Genomic DNA, 19,852 nt, shown 5'->3' on the forward strand with positions numbered 1-19,852 from the left:
GGTGGCCAACGCTATTCCCCTCGATTAAAATCAACAGGAATGAAATGAACGCTGGAGACTCGACAGGAATAGCAAAATATTGCCTTTATTTTCAGCATTTATTCAAACGGAGCCTAATAGTAAAATTCTGGCTTCTCGCAACAATACATTTGTTCACGGTGCGAAGGCCGATCGCGGCTCGCGCCGGAACCGTCGATAGTAAAATTTTTATGCCGCACGTCAAAATTTAAACTCGCCTGGCTTATCTCCCTCGAAAGGCTCGTCTTCGCGGAAGAGAACACTGAAATATCACGCTCGGCATAATTCCGTGGCCGGCGATTCCGGCGTTTAGACGTTTCGCCTCGCGCGCATCACTTATTCATCGCCCATACAAACGTCTCGTTTAAAGCCGTAAAGTCTGTTTTAAAACGACCACCGTGCGGCACAGACGATCGTTAATCGACCGGTTTCCAAAAGCGGAGCGCCTAATCAATAATAACATTAACGACGAGCCGCCACGCGGTCGACCGCGTTTACACGCTCGTCACGGAAGTGTCATTTACTCGTCCGGTTGACGAACCTTCGTCCAATGCGCTTCCCTTCCGCCGGGATAAACAATAACGTCATCTCGACGAAAATTTAACGCGAAGTTTCACCGTAGCAAAGGACTGCTGATGTTACGAGTTTATATTTGAATATCTCCCCTACAACGGACTTCTGGTTGCCTCTCTTCGTTCTCCTCCAGAGACACGCGACAAAATTAGTATTATCGCTAATGAAAGGAAAATTAAAAACAACGTACATATGTGTGATTAAGGACGCTCGTAAATCCCGCTAATAAATCTCGTGCGTAAAGTGGTCAGAAGCAGAGAGGTATGTAAACCGCAAATGAAACTATTGAGAAAGTATCGTAATCAGAAATAACCAAGAAAGTCTCCACTATCCGCTGCCGGCTTTTCCCCGGTACGGATTCTCCCATACGGAAACATCGTCGTGCGTATTCCATTTTCGACCATGGACACCTCTGGATATCGATCGAGCAGCTGTCAATAATTGCAAACATTGGTTTCTACCACCATTGATAATACATAGGGACTGTCAATAGTTGCTGCGTTAGTCATTCAAAACACTTCGGCGCACACCGTACGCAGACGTACGGCTCATGAATGTCCGTCACGACTGCGAGTCGCCGACGAACGAAGGGCACTTCCGGCCGTTTTCTCGAGGCCGCTTTCCGAGGTCGCGCGAACGAAGGGTCCTATCCTACTAAGGGGACTGCTCAGTTCGAGATTGCACGCGGATCAAATGCGATTGTCAAGGTTTCCTCTCGTTCGCCGTCTCCTCGAGGTCCGGGTCCTCGTTGATGATCGAGATGTCGCGGATCGACGGTCTGCGCGTCTTCCAGGCCTCCGGCGGCACCACCGGCGCGGTAGTCTTCGTCAAGAGCTTCGGCCCCGAAAGCGAGATGACGATGGCGCCGGCCGGCGCGGTGAGAAGTATCGAGAGCACGCACAACGTCAACACCGTGTCGGCGTACTCCTTCTGCTGTTCATCGTTCTGGTCGACCACGTCGAGGGTGCTGGGCCCCAATGCCGCCTGCACGGTCGCCTTGGCCATCCACGACAGCGCGATGAACACCTTCTCCTTGAGATTGAGGTTCGAGCCGATCCCGACCAGCACGGTGACGGCGATCCGGATGACGATGCCGGCGATCAGACAGCTCAGCCCGAGATAGACGGTCTTACCCTCGAGCTCGGCGATCGTGATCTGCGCGCCGGTGATGCCGAACAGGATCGGCTCGAATATCATCCAAAAGATCTCGAAGGACGTGGCAACCGGATTCTGCAACGGGAGGGAACATTTTGTCAGTCGATTCGGGAGTTATCGTGAATTAGTCAGCGTCGTTTGAAATTTTGATCCCCGCTGCGAATCTCGTCGAGATCCTGAACGGAGAATCTCGAGGTGTAACACCGTTGTCTTATCTCGATGCTACGAACGGTTATTTACTGCTATTTCCTTCACATTGAGGCGCAAAGAAGACGGAATGAAGAAGGGAATATCTCGGAATTATTCAACATTCGATTATTTCAATATTCTATCTATATTCAATCAATATTCATATCCACATTTAATATTTTAGCATTGAATCGTTATTCTAGATTTCTGGATAATAATTTTATTTTTCAAATATTAAATAATTAATATGGATAAACAATAGAATTAAATAGGTAAGTAGCATGACAAATTTTCTTTTTTCATAATCTATTCGTTATTTTTTTTTTTTTTATTGACATTGAGAATTTTATGTAGTATTTGGGTTTCGAGAGTGGCGAAAAAGAAAGAGCCGTAAGGAGAAAAGCAAAGACGCAAGTGGACATTGCGAGGCTTACGGCAGATTTTAAATTTTGATTCGGGGCACTTCTAACAAGTGTCGTATACGTAACTGCCCTGATAATTTAGATCGTCTTGAAGCTCCGGGGTGATTTGGAATCGTTGATTGTTGTCACCTCGCGATTGTTCGCGGACGACGATTGACTAGGAATGCCATAAAACGGCCTCGGGAGAGCGTCGAAAGCGTCCGAAATTCGAAACGCGCACGTACACGCGGCTTTGTGTGCGCCTTCCCCTTACGTACCCGAGGCCGGTTTATGGCATCCCTGCGGTTGACGATTGATTGAAAGAAGATGAGTCTGCCCTTTTCGCCGATTGTTTTGATTTTCTCACGCATCACGTATTCGTCCGTCGCCGAGTTATCACGTTTCGAGCCGGCGAGCGAAGCACATACCGCGATACAGACTACGTGTATTGGCGGATTGTTCATCATTCTCGTTGGATGATTAAAATATCTCGTCGCTTTCGAAATATGTAATCGGACTCTCGCCGGCATCGCGTTAGTTAACACGTGTTTCTCCGATCGATTGGTATTTTGCGCGAGTGTCAGTGCTCGTGAACGTCCGGAACAACGGAGCAGCCAAGAGCCGAGATGCTGGATCGGGAAATCAGGACGGAGGATGTGAGACGCCGAGACGCCAGGCAACGATACGTCACGTATCTGCACGCGTACACACATATTTCCAGGTACGTCAAATTATTTATTAAAAAATGTTTCCGATTTTAACGAACGTTCTTGATGAACTTCCTGAGAATAAAAGAACGGGCGTCTCAGTTGGAATTTGGAATCTAAGTCGCGTGAATGCCAATTTGCGTCTCCGATAATACTTTCTGGGTCGTAAATTCCGTCCTGAATCTGCAACGCATTCTGCTCATTTCTATTTATGGCTGAATTGAATTTAAATTATTTGCATATTGGTGCACAGAATCATGAGACACATTACTGTGTAAAACAATTGTTGTTATCTTTGCCCGTGCAACTTCTCCTTCTTTCTTCGCATTTGTTGAATCTGTGTCTTGCCTTAAAAAAATATACAGGAAGTTTGTGCTCCTAATTACCCGTTAATTCCATTAATCTCATTAATTAGTCACACCCGTATTGATTATTTAATATTTGCTTATCGTACATACTCTATCTGCAATTAACCAAGTTACATGATTAATCCGTTGCTTATTGAAAAATTAAGAAAAAAATATCGAACGCAGATAGAATATTGAGGTAATATCAAATATTAAATAATTCTGCGCATACATACATTTTCTAAAAACACGTGTAGCACAAAAACGAAATCACTCTATGAAATCATTCTAAAGGCTCTTAGCTGGTTCTACTTTAAGCCTCAGCGTGCGATAAATAAACATTTATAGAATCAGAGTGGGATAATGGCCTATATAGTGTTGCAAATTCTCGAGATTCTCCGGCCGTCCTTTAATTTCGATGGAATTTCGAGGATTGATGCTGAAGCGAAATTTCGAAGCCGGGAAGTTTCGCGAATCCCGTGCCGGGATAACGAAATCCTGCTTTTCCCGGTTATATTTTTTTCTTTTCTGTGTTTTTCTTTTTTTGAAACTCGTTATCTCTTTCACTCCTTACTTCCGGTGTTTTTTCTTTCTCTCTCCCCGTCGAGATATCGCGCCCGCGCGGGCGTTAATTTCGCGAGAATTTAATTCGACGTGTAACGCGCTGAGAATATTAAAAAGCTTGCCGGGGCCGGTGTAATGACGGCCTGTAAAATTTTCCTCTAAAGGAGAATCGATTCGGCGGAATTCGGCGATGATATCGTGCCGCATTGTCCATGCGCTCGATATCGGTATATGGAAATCTTCCAACGTTGCATGGAAATGCGGAACATCCAGAGTTCACGCTGTGCAAGCTCGTATTTATCGCCATTGTTTACACGCGCGCTCGCGGTGCGTAGGAAATATCTCCGTCGGTATTGATTCATTTAATTTAATTCCGTGCAATATATTTCCGGATAATGCTGACGCGGGAAACAGCGGTCTAGTGCAAGAAAACCACGATATACATGGTAATACACGTTCTTCCATACGCACGGCTTTTCCTTCCTTTCATTTTTAATACTCCAAAGTTTGCGTCAATTGCATACGGGGTGTTTCAGAATTACGAGTAAAGCCTCAACCGGCTAGAGTGGAATTTGCAGAAACAAACACACAAAAAGATCTTAACTCATTAACAACCAGTATCCACACATACTTATATATGTGTGTGTATGACGGCTTATCTTTTATTGAATAAAATCATTTAAATAACATATGATTTCATTGTTATCTTTTCACAGAATGTTCAAGTTATATCTAAAAATAGTTTTAATAACAATTTGCAACTTTTCGGAAATAAACAGTCAGGTCCTTCGATCAGAAAAGTTCGCGATTTAATGGTTTAATGGGTTATAACACCGCTCCGCCAATTAATCGTTTTCGAGGCGATCATCTTTTCATCTCGCAAGCTACGCTCCAATTATTCCTTCGCTTCGATCCAACATCGATCTCGTTATTGTCACAACGGAACGGGCAAAGGAAAGAATCCAGGCGGTTCCAAGTGAGAGAAGGTGCACGGTGCGAGGAGTTTTCCCGAGTTAAATCTATCACGCCGTTTGGCTGCGTCGTCCTCTGGATCGGCAATAAAAGGAACGGCATAGACGGGCGCGCGCGCATCAAGAAGATTGCTTTTTGTTTCGCGCCTCTGCGTCGGCCCGCGCGAGTTCTTTAAAGTTCCGGGCTCTTTCAAGTTCCAGGCGCGCTCGATATCGATGAAAGCGCTGCACGGTGCTGCCGCGTGGTGAGCGGCACGCAAACGAACGGGGTGAGTGACCGTCGTCGTCGGTCGAGTGCGGCCCGCGCGCGGTCCGGTGACTAGCTGACATGGCAAAATGGGACCCATTGTTCAAGTATATAACTTACCGAACAAATACACTTTTCGAGCGATCAGAGCTGTATGAGAGAGAGAGAGAGACAGTTAAGTAGCGTGCTATCTTCGTCTACGTGTAGCGATCAAGTTTTTGGTATGTTTTCAGCACGAAAGCGAGAGCGTCCAAAACGAACTTAACCTATACCAACTCTTACGCAACGTCGCAGACAAACATGTCCACGTCGGGACGAATGTTTTCAGCCGTGATAGTTTGACACTGAAAAGAGACAATATGGCACCAATTCAACTATCTCTGATCGGCTGTCACTGTAGTGGAGGTATGGCCGTGCGCGTTTCAATATGTTTATAGTTCAATGGTGGGACCCGTTTCGACATGCGTGACGTAACGCGTGTCGTGACGCCGCCTTGCTCCCACCTAGCGAGCAGCGTAATTTAAGCGTAATTTAAGGGGCATTATCGAGGCCGTTTAAATAGCGTCCAAGCCGAGAATGTCGCGGCTCAATCGTCGATATCTCCGCTTTTAGGGCCTGCAGCGAGATAAAATTAAATCCGCCAGAAAGCTGAGAGCTCACGCGTTTCCGACGGGAGTACGCCAGCTTCTCGCAATAATGAGGTTTATAATTAGCAACGTTATAGTATCGCGATAGAAGGTATCGATTGTCTTGAAGCGGAAATTAATATACGATGGAAATTGAGAAACCTCGGCTTGCGTAGGTAACATTGTAAAATGTTTTCAACGGAAATTAAGTGACTGATTATTTGAACATATGAAAAAGAACATCGCCGTCAACGCGTCGTGCAGTTGTCCCGTAATAATTAAGCCGAGATAAATTATGCCGAGGGTAAAAAGAGAACGGGAAGTACGACACCCCGACGTCATACGGCGATAATACTGACAGATGCCAGGCCACAGTCACGTCACGAAACGTGCGAAAGAACGTGTCACCACCGGCGGCGCAGGTATGCGAGAGGCGACACGGAAATAAGAACGAGCCAGTTGACTCCCAATCCACACCCCGGATGGCAGCGATACGTCGGCCTGAATATTTCACGAGATTCAAGTTATTGGGGCAGGAGAGCGAAGCGACACCTTCACCGTCGCCGATTTCTTTCTCTCTCTCCCCCTCCGATAGAGATGAAATATTTAATAACTTGCATTTAGATCAAAATTAGGACATGGATAATTAAGGGGTTTCGATAGCGCCGCGTCTGTTATCCTAAATTGCGGCATCTCACACTCCAGTCCGTCATTCTCATCCCTCCCTGGTTTACCGAGCCCATCGAGGTTTACGAAAACGATACGCTAACTCGAGATCGGTAATTCGACAGTGCATTACGCGTGTACTTCGGGGAATTATTTGACTCGAGTTAACTCAACTGTATTTTTATCTCATCCCTATATCGTCTTATAGAGGATGTTGGATGATGTACTGTACAAATTTAAGAAGCACGTTTCGAATGTAAATTGATGTAGAAAATGTCATATAAACATGGGTCCAATTCGAAAAAGTTACCATCTGCGAGTGTTTAAAGTTTATAAATAACAATACAATATCTTGAAACATTTTTCTATTCGAAATGAAAAATAAACAAAGAAAACATAGAGATTATAAAAACTGTTCAAACCGACTTCCTTTTCTTCGACATTATTTATACTAATTCGTTATACTAATTTAGCTCGAGTATTAACTTCCCTTTCGTGTACTAAATTTCCAATCTTCGTGTTTTCTTTATGTTTTTCATTCAAAATTATCGCAAGAAGTTATTATCATTTAAAACATTAGACAAAAATATTGTAAATGTGCAAACGTTTTAAAATGAACCGACGTTTATACATTTTCTATCTCAATTTATACCCGAGACATGCCCCTTAAATTTGCACACAGTACCCGAGTGTCACCCGATATGTTATAGTTTTATTCACACGTTGCGGGATTGGTGTGCGAATTTTCGGTCGGTGATTTACTCCCCCGCAGGGTTAGACAGAATTGTAATACCACTATACTCACATCGTCCACTTCCCAGCCTTCCTGCTGCCAAAAGTAGCAGCTGACGAAAGCTGCGGCTACGACCGCGAGCGGCCCAGCACCACCGAGCTCGATTGCCTCGCTGCCGAAGACCGCCAACAACCCACCCCCGAGTAACATCAGCACTCTCAGTGGCACCATGAAGGGCTGCAACATTAGCACGTAAACGAAGCGTTAGGCTACAACGGAAAGCGTCGTGTCATGATTACAAAGTGATTTATCGGTCTCATTATTAAGTTTCCTAATAGAAGGCTTCGTTGATATATACATGTATACATGGTAAACTTGCGCAAAAACAGGGAGAACTTCATCCCGGCTCTGTGATAGTGCACTACAAAAAAAAAAGAGATCAGTCGAGATTAACTCGAATCGAGTTAAACGAACTCAAATTCAGCGTTGTAGGCAGGTTATACAACTGCCTCGATTCTTTTGGCAAAATTTGGTGTTGTCTTGATTTCTTGTTCTCGTGTAAAACAAATTCGGAATTTAATTTAATAACCATACGGCTGACTCGACACTATCCCGTACTTAAAATTATCGTATCTATCATTGTTTACTTAATATCCCAGAAATAGAATTACTCGTATTATGCAGTTAGACAAATCTTTTGCTAATTGAAAGAACAGCCGTTATATCATGTATAACAGCTATGTTTCAATTTGGTCTCACTATTACTTCTTACTGATGAGACTGAATTTCGTAGTTGACACTTTTACGTCAGATTGTTGATACCACTCGAGTTATCTAATATGACTCGATTGCAGTTTGCGCAGCAAAATTCACGCAAATTTGAGGCTCGATTCTTTTTCTTTTTTTGTCCAATTCCTTTCTTCAGTTTTTACACTATACGTGAAGCGATTATTATCTTCGGAAGAATTTCCTTAAAGAATTCTCGTCAGAATTGGTAAGCGAGAGAAACAAGTCGAGTTTATACATATATGTATACGTGTGTACGCGTGTATGTGTATATTCCGAGCTTTAAGTATTAAAAAGTAAATGCGCGCTCTCTCCGAAGTAATCCAAACTTGGTAAAACGACGATAAAGTACAAAGGGCTCTTCCGAACAGCAAAGTGCCATTTTTAAAGAAGTTCCTTGAAAAATACCATTCCTTGACCCGGTGTGCGACGCGGCAGTATCTCTCCCTCCCGCCCTCTGTGTACGCCTTGATGCAACAACGTCACCACACAGTTAAGTTTATCCGGACCGTCAAATCAGGTTACGACAGGCTAAGGAGGATACTGCAACACCGCCGCAGCGCAACGGCACCTAATCCTTACGTGAACGATACTTCAGACGCAACGGGCGCGGTAACCAAGTACTCGTCGTCTACTTCGTCGAAGCCAACGCGTAAACATTTAATTCGCCCGAACCAACGCTCCCGTAGAGAGCTGCCGTGATGGTGAGAGAAAGGGAGTCCGTGGCAAAATTGAATTGAATTTCAGATCTTTCGCGCTCGATAAACAGGGAAACGCTGGTGGCGCCGTTGCTACGGAAAGCCGCTTCGATACGCGATGATTCGTGTCGCGCGATTGAGTAAAAGCGCCATTTCTATCGAGAATACAACACGTCGTCGTGCTCGAGAGAGGATTCCTGCCGATGATTTTTCAATCGTGCTACCTCCCCAGGTGAGAAATTCGACGAACCGAAGCGAACTTTAAGGCGTACTCTCCGTTTGCAACTGAATCGGAGGCGCGATTTATTTATACGCGACGCCCCACGCTAATTATAAACTCTCTCTCTCTCTTTCTCTCTCTCTCTCTCTCTTTCTCCTCGACTCTTATATCAAACGTACGCGCGTCCATCAATACCCGAAGACCTCGAATAAGCCCGATACGTGACGGGAGCAATGTCATACGCCTCGCGGGGAAAAATAGGCGCGACAAGGTGGAACGTCCGAGTAACGTCCTACTTGCTCCGGCTCGCAGTTTTTTTTTCTCCTTTTCCGATCGTTCGCGCGTCTCCTCGGGAATATCGGTACCCCTTTGCTTTTCTTCTCGGGAAACGTGACTAATAATTTCCAACGGCGTGCACGAGCACGTGAAAACGCGCGTCATTGGAGAAAATCCTCGCAAGTCCCGGCGAACTCCCCCGCCGCCGAGACGATACGAGAACGCGCGCTATTATGGCCGACAGTTTATGGATTCATGCAATCCAGCTATGTGCAATTCATAAAGTGTTTACAAGATTTTCACGGCCAAACGATAGCCACGTAAGTGGATTTATCTGGCAATAGTAGATTTATTCAGATTTGCGCGGTGCTCCATCCTCGCGAGTACTCTCTCTCTCTCTCTCTCTATCTCTATCTATCTCGCGATATGCGGCGGAATTCGCCGCGGGTGCGAGGGAGATGCGACACGACGCGACGGGGTGAACGACTTCCCGTCGGCTGACCCTGTTTCCGCCGTTACCCTTTATTCCTGGTATTTCGAGCTGCTGACCGAATGATACCGTCGACTTGCGACTTCGCGCGCGTGGCGTGTGGCGAACACAATGCAAAATGCTAATTTTATATAATATTTACTCGACGGGGCTCCGAAGTCGACGAGTCCAGGCGGTGACACGCGGTGGTGGTGCGCCCGTGCGCTTGCAATTTTGAGGAAAGACCTCCGGATCGGCTCTTGGCCGATATTCCGCGTCTTTCGCGCGCATTCGAAAATTCGTCCCGACTTCCGGGGACACTTCGAATATAGCGGAAAAACACGCGTTACGTATAATCCGAACTTTCAATGCTTTTTTTCTCGAAAGCACGTTTTTGCCGAGCGGCATAACTTATGAAGGAAAACTGCCGGGGTAACGACTCGACGAAAACGTTCGAAACACGTCTGCCTGTCGCATGTGAGCTACGGACAACGATACGCGTCCAATAATTTTTCCCCTTTGGAAATTCATTCGTTATTCCGCTACGCTCCAAATAGCGCAGAATGCGCTGCTGAAGTATCGTGCGACGTTTTTGAGACGCTCTATGCACGGAAATATAACAAACGAGTATTCGTATCTGCTGTTGTTGTTGTTGTTGCTGTTACGTTGGTACGTAGAAGGTCGTGCGACATTGAACGACATTCACGGCTGAACGCTTACAGGCATCAACGGCGCGACGCAGTAAGCACGTAAGACGACGATCACTCGTCTTTTTGGTTTTATTAAGGGGACGTTTCAGCCCGTTAATATTGAATTTGATAAGCCTCGATAACGTGGAGACAGTCCTCGAAATATTACGTTATGCAAATATTGATTAATTATGCAATCACGCTGTTCTGTTTGTATTTCTTATATATATATATGTTTTACATAAATGTTGGTGCGATATAAGTAAGACGAATGTGTGCTAATATGTTTTTACCGTATCTAACCACGATATATAAAATGTTTTCTGCGAACTTCCCGTATCTTTTTAGACTTTTGTTTACCGTTATAAAGGTGCGAAAGTGCTTTTCAAAATTTTCCTCATTGGAGCAAACGTACTCGATATGTAAAAGTTGCGAAATTTTTGTTGCAAGTAAATGCTTATTCCATTTGACAGATCGAAATTTCAGTTTTGAAAGTTTTAATCGTTTTCGTCACATATTGGACAATGTTCCAGTTTGTTTTCATATATTTTCGTTATGTAGCATTTGTAATTCCGTGCAACCCCCAATAAGACATAAATTTTGCAGGAAAAAGTTAATATATTACGGGAAAGTTTTCAAATATAACATTTCTTTAATGATAGCTGAGAATCATAATCGTTTTATTGATGAGCAATCATAACTCACGAATACAGCACAATGCGAATAATTAAAAACTTATAGTTATTGTTAATATATATGCGCGATATTTAGCTAATTATTATTACACGGAAAAATCTTTCTCAGTCCGTGTAATTGAAAAGTAGATAGACTAAAATTCTCTATCAGACTAAAAACATATTTTCTCTTCTTTTCATCGTTTTTTAAGTATTTTAATTTCTTTTTTTCTTTAACACACAAATTAACGAACCGTCAGAATTGTCATGTAATAATCTGACAGCCACGAACGATACGCGTGAAGCTACAGCCGATCAATATCGCGGAAAAGCGACAACAGTGATTTCGATAATTTCGAGTATAGAGAGGGAATATTGCGCTACTAGATATTAAAGCTACTATTATTACGCTGAGGATTCATTGAACTCAATTTTAGTTTTTGAGTTTCTTCTTCAAGCAATTCTAACTGTTTTACAGAGATGGATATTTCATGATCCTTCTTCCTCCTTAGAGATCTTCCAGAGAAGAGATCTTTCCAAGGAAGAAAAAGAAAAAGAGAAAAAGGTTGTTTATTTTTATCTTCTCAACAGAATGAAGTAATCCTTTAATTTAATTACCGCCACGATGGTATACCGAGCGTTAAAGAGAGTTAAATAGTTGGGGGGGGGGGGGCCTTTGCATCTCGTTTCATCTAGACGAATAACCACCCTGTCATTGTAACTAATTAGGAAAATTGTGTTTTGTTCCAGATCTGGCAACACGTTTACATCGCTATACCGTGAAGATAGAACGCAGTTCCAGTGAGTGCGGATGCAACACCGGAGGATCGGGCCGAGCAGGGTCGGCTTGAAGGTGGGCTCGCAAATTCGCTGTTTTCCTTCTTAACATAATGTTGGCCGGCCGTCAACATTGTCCGAGTTCTCAGTTACCTTTTTCCAAAACTGTCAAAGCGTGAGATAACTCGCACGGTTCGACCAACAATGTTTGGCCAACAAGGCATGCATTTTCTCGTGATTGGTCAACAATATGCTTGCTAACCCTCTGCCGTCAAAAGCCAGAGACTCGGCCGTCAGTATGGCTCGAATTACGACCACAGAGGGCTAATCCACTCTCGTCTCTATGCGTAATTGCTATTGTCCGTCAAACCGAATCCCTCAATCCAACTAACGTAATTGTTTTTCTTTCTACTTCAGATATCTCTCGGTATGCCGGTCCTGACTTCGAAGCAGTTCAGTAAGTCGTGAATGAAAAGAGGAAAGAATATTATGAATATTTAAGGTAGCCAGTCTTTATAAAACTATGCTGCGATCAATACGATTTATTTAGGAAATTATTACTTAATAGATTATTGCACGTGATTTTGCGTGTAGGAATACGCGCCATTGAATGAAATGCACTGTGCGAAATCATTAGGGGATCGCTTTTTTTTTTTTAATGCCACGATATCAATGATTTAAATGCGATATTATTCCAAGTGCAGCAAATATATAATTAATTTCAACATTGAATATTCAAGCGAGACGTCCTATCTTTTTTAGTGGTCAATAAACATATTTATCACAAACGCGATATCTTGATCATTAATTTTTATATCAGGTCAGGTCGTACAGCTCATAAATTATGGAATTATTCGAGAGAACTAGCCATTTAATGCGAATCCCTAATCGTTTTGCATAATACATAATGCGCGTTATAATTGCGCCATCATGTGCAGATCTCACGATTACTTTATTCGCCCAAGTAGTATTTGCGGTCGTCCTGTGTATTCATTAACTTTTAAATTTCTAATATGCATTACGCCGTATTACCACAGCAGCTGCGTTTCGAAAACGCAGATAAACGCTGGTAAATGAAATTCAATATGACGGAGATAAGTTGAGTGAGAATCTCACGTCTTGTCAATCACCTCGATCGCGCGTGGCATTGATCGATTTTGCGATCGACGCAATCGATCTTCAAGCTGCGGTATTTTTTTTTTTACGCACAATTCACGCTAGTCGCGAGTATATTTCAGGAGTGACGAAATTTATCGTGCCGCCAGAACGCCGAGCGATCGATCGAGTCGCGATAGATGATCGTTAAATGACAATAAATTCGAACGAATTCGCGCACGAACTCGTCTTCCATTGATCAAACTCGTAGATTCCGTTTCGAGATAAATCGAATCCCTTCCATCGTTGCCAACGTCAGTCCGTTAAACGTCGGTAAAATTTGAAGATGAATCGCGACGCGAGTCCAGCGAAATGTGATAAAGTGAAGTGCGATCAACGCGGGTCTCGGCAGAACGGAGACAGCGAAGTTGAAATGCGCGAAGGGATGCGGAGAGATGGGTCTCTCGTCAGGTCGCGACCTGGCTGGACATCGATGGACTTCATTGGACGACGATGGATTTCAGCGGTAAATAATAAATATAGAAATTCCACGCTTACAAAGCGTCATTGCTTAGTGCATGCGTAGATGTAAACCGTCTGTAATAGTCGTAAAGTATGCAATAAAACGTAAACAGTAAGCTAATTGATCAACTGGATTCTTAAGTCGCTGCTCATAATCGGATTTTATATATGAGAGCGTCTTAGGTTCATCTTTAGATGCCGTATGGTGAAGAAAATCCGAAGAAATGGGAAAAATATATAAAGTGGATAAAAAATGACCCAGCCGCGGTTCTGGTATTAAGACGGTCGTAAATATAAGATTCGACTATAAATACCGCCCTTACAATTCAAGAATAATAGACTGGCTAGTTAATTAACTTACTACTTACGTCTTACTGCATACTTTATGACTATTGTAAACGGTCTTTAAATCGTATTGATCTGCAGCGAAAAGTAAGGTTAAGCTTTAGGTTTCGTGTAATCAATGAGGGCGAAAAGTCCATGTAGTATCGCTGACTACCCATATAACACTTTTTATCCAAAGAATATTCTGGGAATATTCTTAAGGCATAAAACGTCCTCTGGAGATTTTTAGGACGTTTTTTAAAAATTTATGTTATATAATTTCGGTCGCTTACACTTCGAATACTATTGCGATATCGAAATTTCCTCGCGCGCGAGGATTTTCGTTTCTAATTAATGTTTAACTAATAACTAATTAACATTACCGACCAGGCAATGTCCCTGTCTCTTATGAATCGTTGGTCGACCGATCAGTCTGAATTTTCAATATTTCTAGGGCAAAATGACGAGTTTTATCTTTAGACTTCGTTTTATTGATTCTATATACAAGGTTTCCGGAATAACCGCGTACGAAGCGCACCAGATTTTCGGTACTAAAAAACAACTTTTCGTTTATCGTAAATGCAATATCCGAATTATCATTATTTTGAATACAACTTATTTGACACAAAAAAATTCCTTACCAATACCACTGAAAAGACAAAAAATAAATTAAGTACTAATAGGCTTAAACGACATATAAACAATTTTTTAAAGTTTTTAAAAAGTTTTTAAATTTTACGTCGTAAGAGTTTTAATTAAAAATTTACAAAAGTTTACATTTTTTAACAAATTTTAACAAAGTTTATCGTTTCAACGTTTAAAAAAATATTTGCGGTTTTTAAAAAAAGCCAGTGGAATATTATTTATAACAAATGTTCGACATGTACACATGTTTTGCATTTCTGTACAAACATTTATTCTGCGAATAAAATTTTTCTGCGCAGAAAATATTTTTTGGACGTTGAAAGGATATCATATAAAAATCTTTTATGTGTCATTCAAACATATTATTTTATTTCTCGTCATTCTTTCAGTGCCGTATCGATAAGAAATTCATTCATATCGAAGTTGAGTTGTATTCAAAATAATGGTAATCCAAACATATTTATTAAGAATTATAATGTTCGATAAAATGTTTAGTGAGATGGAAGAAAACGAGTTTACATAATTCGTATGACATTTCTTCACTCACGTTAATTCGACAATTTTAAATAGCTCTCAATTAAAAACCACTACTCGAACGAAATTTTTATAAGCAAAAAAAGTCGCTTCGTATAGTATCAAGAGCCTCCCGGTGTATTTCGTGTACGGTCATTCTGAGATACCCTCTATATTATGCAAAAATCACATTAAAAATTGTAAGAAAGTTTAAGTCGAGATGGTGCGCACAAGAAACGGTACGGTATTCAGAGCTCAACAACGTGGAATCCTCGCGATTGACGATGCGTTTAGCTTCCAGGATTCGCCTTCTCTCTATCGTAGAACACAATAGTGCGATAGTTTCGAGACGCTCTCTACAGACACTTCGGGTTCAGTCGATCTCGAAGGCGCAATTCACCCTTCTCGTGTTTTCGAGCGCGGCCTAATCCGCGAGGGGGGAGGAGGATTTTACTTACGTCGCCCTTTTCCGGCACGTATTTAGCCAGCCAGCCCCACATAATACCGAATCCCAGGCCGCCGATGATGGCGATGGGCCCCTGTAGAATTTGGTACCAGAGCGCGTCGTGGGAGAACATGACGCTCTTGACGATGCCGTGTACCGCCACCGACGCTGCGTCGTCGATCCCGGCCACCGCGATAATCAGCGTCGGAATGCCCTGGAAAATATATCGCGGACTCGTTAGTTTCAGATCCGCCGTGCCGGACGCAAAAATTTCGCCGTCGGATGTCGTTTACAATGCGACGCGAATACGTCGAACAGCTAATAATCAGCGTCGCCTCTAAGCAGAGAGGACGACATCGATTGCGACGAGCGGTCGCGCGAGATAGTCGCGAGATAATAACGGGCACAATATTCTGATCATTTAATAACGAATTACGTTGCGCGACGGCGCACCGAGTTACAAATTAATTACACCGCATCAACTATTTATCGACTTGTTGATAATGCATACACGCATTTGAGGTTTAATGCTCTGGCTTTATCGCACTGCATTATCCCGTTGCACATTTTTAGATGTAATATCACGTGCACTCACACACATACGCGCTCGTGCACACTTTTGCACGCGGGTACACGTCGGCCGGAAACAGACAAATGAAGTAAGCAGACGAGATACGAAAGGATTTCTCGACTGTAATCACCCCGATGCGGAATTCGGTTTACGCGCGCTATTGCTCGTTAATGAGAACACACAAACTCTCTCTCTCTCTCTCTCTCTCTTTCTCTATGTTTTTTCTTCTTTTTCTTTATCGTTGCATTCGCGAAACGAACGGATTCTGAGCGATTTCAAAGGGATTAAGAAACGCTCGCTCCAATGTACGGACAGACCGAAAAGAATCCTCTCGCCGGAAGTAAGACGGGCGATAGAGCGATGCTGGAGGCTATCGAGAGAAGAGGACTGCAAAGAGGAAAGAAAAATCAGCCTTTTCAAACTTGGTGTCCATTAGAGAACGGATATAGCTCCTTTTTATTTGCAACGTACAAAGACACGGTTTCGGGGACATTCGAGTGGCGCGCTGTTCCAGCACGCGAACATGTCCTGTGCTACGATTTAAATCATTCGGAGTACAATCCACGATTTAAAGAAAAATGAGTGCAGTGCTTCTCCAGTACGTAACATGCGAATCAGTTTTTACAAATTCTTCTCCTGTTCTTCGTCTACACGGAAAAAAGTTCGATCGAATTTACCGGACGGTGAACAAACCAAACGCGTTTTGACCGAAAGAAACAGAATTTGTTTTCTTATGATCCAAATCTGGTTCTTCTTACAACCAGAAATTCTGTTTCCTGCAACGAGAACGCATTTAGTCGTTCCTTTTTTGCAACCAGATTTCTTTCCGCGCACTATCGCATAATCTGAGACACGAGAAAAAGCAACGGAGCAGGATTGTCACGGGGGGGGGGGGGGGGGGAATCTCCCGTTTCATGAATAATCGACGTCGCGCAATTCGCAAATCTCAGAAACGATCTGTCCGACGATCTCTAAGGGCCTTAAACATTAGTCATACGGAAGTAATCCGCGAAGAATCAAGATATTCCTCTTAAGAGAGGCGCGGAGCCTCGGCGCTCTGAAAGGGTTGAAAGGGGAGAAAAAGCGAGGCGAGGCGAGGGCGCTATTGAGGGTAGTCGACGACACTCGAGCACGGTTCTCGCGGGTCCGGGAGCGCGTTATCGGTGTCACGATAGCTCGTTCGGGATTTAAGCCCGCGGACTATCGTGATTCTCGAAGTCGGACTACCACACACACACACACACACACGTTGAAAAGAGAGAAAGAGAGAAAAGAGAGCGGGGGGGGGAGGGGGGAGAGAAAGAGAGAGAGAGAGAGAGAAAGAGAAGCGGAAGACGTCTAATAGATCGCGGCACACGATCGTGACAGGGATCGCGGGAGGTCAGCGTTCGAGCTTCCGCTCATGAGTGCTCGTGGGTGCTTACGGGCACTCGTGAGGTGCTCGAGCTTGCACCGACGATCAGTCAACGTCTCGTCGTAAAGTTTTCCACCGGCGGCGCGATAAGAATTTCCGATTTTGCAACCGACGAATATCGGGGATTCCCGCGGATCTCTCTGCCTCAGCTCTCTCGTTCCCTCCTTCCCCTCCCTGCCCCCGGTACCCCGAAACACCGCATATACAATATCACGTCGCGATCTCTCGGTCGCCGTCGGCTCGCGTCGCGTTACACTCCGCCAAATGAAGAAGTATCGTCCAGATCTTTTCGGCTCATGAATATCGCATCCGCCGCGACGGCCTTTGTACTCTTCAAGCAACTTCCGGTCCATTTTCTAAACTGAATTATTTAAGTCCGGCACGTTTCCTTCGTTTCGTCTTTGTTCCCATCCCCAGCCGGACCTCCCGCGGTATCGCCGGCTCGCTTTACGTCGCCGCATCGCGAGAACTTCTGCAAATCCCTCTTTCTCTCCGATCCGAGTACGCCGAGGCGGCGTTGCAATTAAATTGGCGGGAACGGCGCGCACGGTGTGTAAATTTCAATGCGCCGAGGAATTCGGATAGGGCGCGCGCGTGCGAGATATCGTTCGGCCGCGCGCGCGTGGATCCGATCGGATCGCGCCCGAGCGATATTTCGTTCGGCAGTCCGAACAACCGTTTCCAAAGGCCATCGCGCCCCCGAGAGCCCGCACACAGGCAAGGCGAAAGAAATTTAATTATCATCGCGTTGCGTTCATTAACACGGAAACCTCCTCTAACGCGCTCTAATGCCGCGCGTCAAGCATCGCGAGGCGTAAACACAGCGGTCGTACATCGTCCGCACCGTTAAATAAATTCGCTTTGCCACGCGCGGCACTCGATTAATATAAAACACGAGTCGCGCCACGTAATCCAATTATTCGCACAATTACGATTAAACATTAACGGCAGCCGCGATATAACCGCCGTGTGCCGCGTAATGCCCCGTGATATTTGCTCCTCCGACGGAAAGCGAGACAGAGAGAGTGAGAAAGAGGGAGACAAGGAAGGGGGAGCGAGTTGACGAAGACTCGTTCTCCTCGATGTCGTTTTTCCCCGGCTTGCCAATCGTGCAACAAATAGCGTAGTAATAATCGCGCGAAAGGGGAAACAATAGTCGGTCTACTCTCGACACGGCGTAAGCCTTCTTAAGATCTATTTCGCCCATATTTCGCTCGCCCGACGCGCATTGTACGTTCGCGCACTTTGAAGTCGGATGAAATTGGATCCGGGAGACTTATGATCCGTTCTCCGACGAATGGGAGGGAGGGGGGGAGGGGGCACGATGGAGGCGCGCGATGTGTGTGAATATTCAGGTATTCCGGAAACAAAGGGCGGTCTTACCTTGGCGACTCCGTAACCTTTGGCACGTAACCTGAAGAGGCAAGGCACGACGACGGCTGGTGAGACGGCTGCTATGATGCTGCCGAGCAGGAAACCCCATATCCATGGCAAACCCAGGAGATACGTCGTCAACGCGGCGACCACCGTCGCTTCCACCACCCACGGTATCAGGCCGAGCTTCGGCACGGTGACCTTTAGCCTCTTCAGGGCATTCGGATCGAGATCCAAACCCGCTCTGGTCAGTATGATGACCAAGGCGATTTTCCTGCGGAAGAACGCAGAAACGAGGGTGTGAAAAAAAGAAGAAAAGACGTCTTCGGGGGCGCGCGGGAGGGAGAGGGAAATTATTGAATTATAATTTTTCCGAGTCATGCGGGGGAGGGGGGGGGCGCTCGCGGACCCGGGAGAGCAGCGAAAGGTCGAGCCGTTTGATCCCCCTTCTGCAATTCATATGTCCTCGAGGTCTGCAATCTGGGGCACGCGGCGACGATGAAAGTTCTCGCAGCGGCGCATCGCGCGCGCCGCTCGATGAAAATTCAGGCGATCGTTAAAGCCTCGGTTGTCTCAAACTTCGGAAAACCCGTTTAGGAAAGGCACACCTTTAAGGAAACTTATCCTATTACGAGTTTCCCGGGGAAAGGTTTACGAAGTCGCACTCGTGGGCGGTGGAGGGGGGAGGGGGCGACCGTGTAGTATATTTCCCGCGGACGGCGCGTCGCGTCCGCCTTTCGATCGCAGGAGAACACGTCGAATTTATACCGACGCAACGTGGGCGAGAGAGAGAGAGAGAGAGTGAGAGAGAGGGGGGGGGGGAAGGGAAGAAAGAGAGAATTCCGAAGTTTCGAAGTTTCCTATTAAATGTTATTAATTATATTCCCTGACACGTGCGTTTCGCCCACGTTCCTCTAAAAACTCGCAGAACTCCGTGCGCGCGATTCCGCTCGCAGATTCCGCGTTGCATTTTAATTATCCGCGGAAGAAAAGAAAATCACGCCCCGCCGGATTAACGCCGCGTCGTCATTATATCGTATCGTTACTCGCGATACCGTTGAATAATGGAATAGCGCGCGGGAATTTCTCCGCGTACTTCAATTTTGAGTAAATAATTTTCCTCCCGGTTACACACACACACACACGTGCGGTTACGCATACCT

At 44.8% G+C, this 19,852-nt stretch overlaps 1 protein-coding gene across 1 annotated transcript in view; it reads right to left on the reverse strand.

The window, feature by feature from the left end:
• Positions 1 to 67: 67 nt before the first annotated feature.
• LOC106751771 (mitochondrial sodium/hydrogen exchanger 9B2) overlaps positions 68 to 19,852 on the reverse strand; it is a 32,439-nt gene continuing 12,654 nt past the window's right edge. The window contains exons 3-6 of the mRNA XM_014632878.1: positions 18,699 to 18,963; positions 15,344 to 15,544; positions 7,270 to 7,434; positions 68 to 1,821 (exon numbers count right to left, since the gene is read on the reverse strand). Coding sequence (XP_014488364.1) covers positions 1,294 to 1,821; positions 7,270 to 7,434; positions 15,344 to 15,544; positions 18,699 to 18,963 — 1,159 coding nt within the window. The 3' untranslated portion in view covers positions 68 to 1,293. The remainder of the gene's footprint in view (positions 1,822 to 7,269; positions 7,435 to 15,343; positions 15,545 to 18,698; positions 18,964 to 19,852) is intronic.

Source organism: Dinoponera quadriceps, unplaced genomic scaffold (genome assembly GCF_001313825.1).
Source record: "Dinoponera quadriceps isolate SergipeBrazil2010 unplaced genomic scaffold, ASM131382v1 scaffold141, whole genome shotgun sequence".
Classification (NCBI taxonomy): domain Eukaryota; kingdom Metazoa; phylum Arthropoda; class Insecta; order Hymenoptera; family Formicidae; genus Dinoponera; species Dinoponera quadriceps.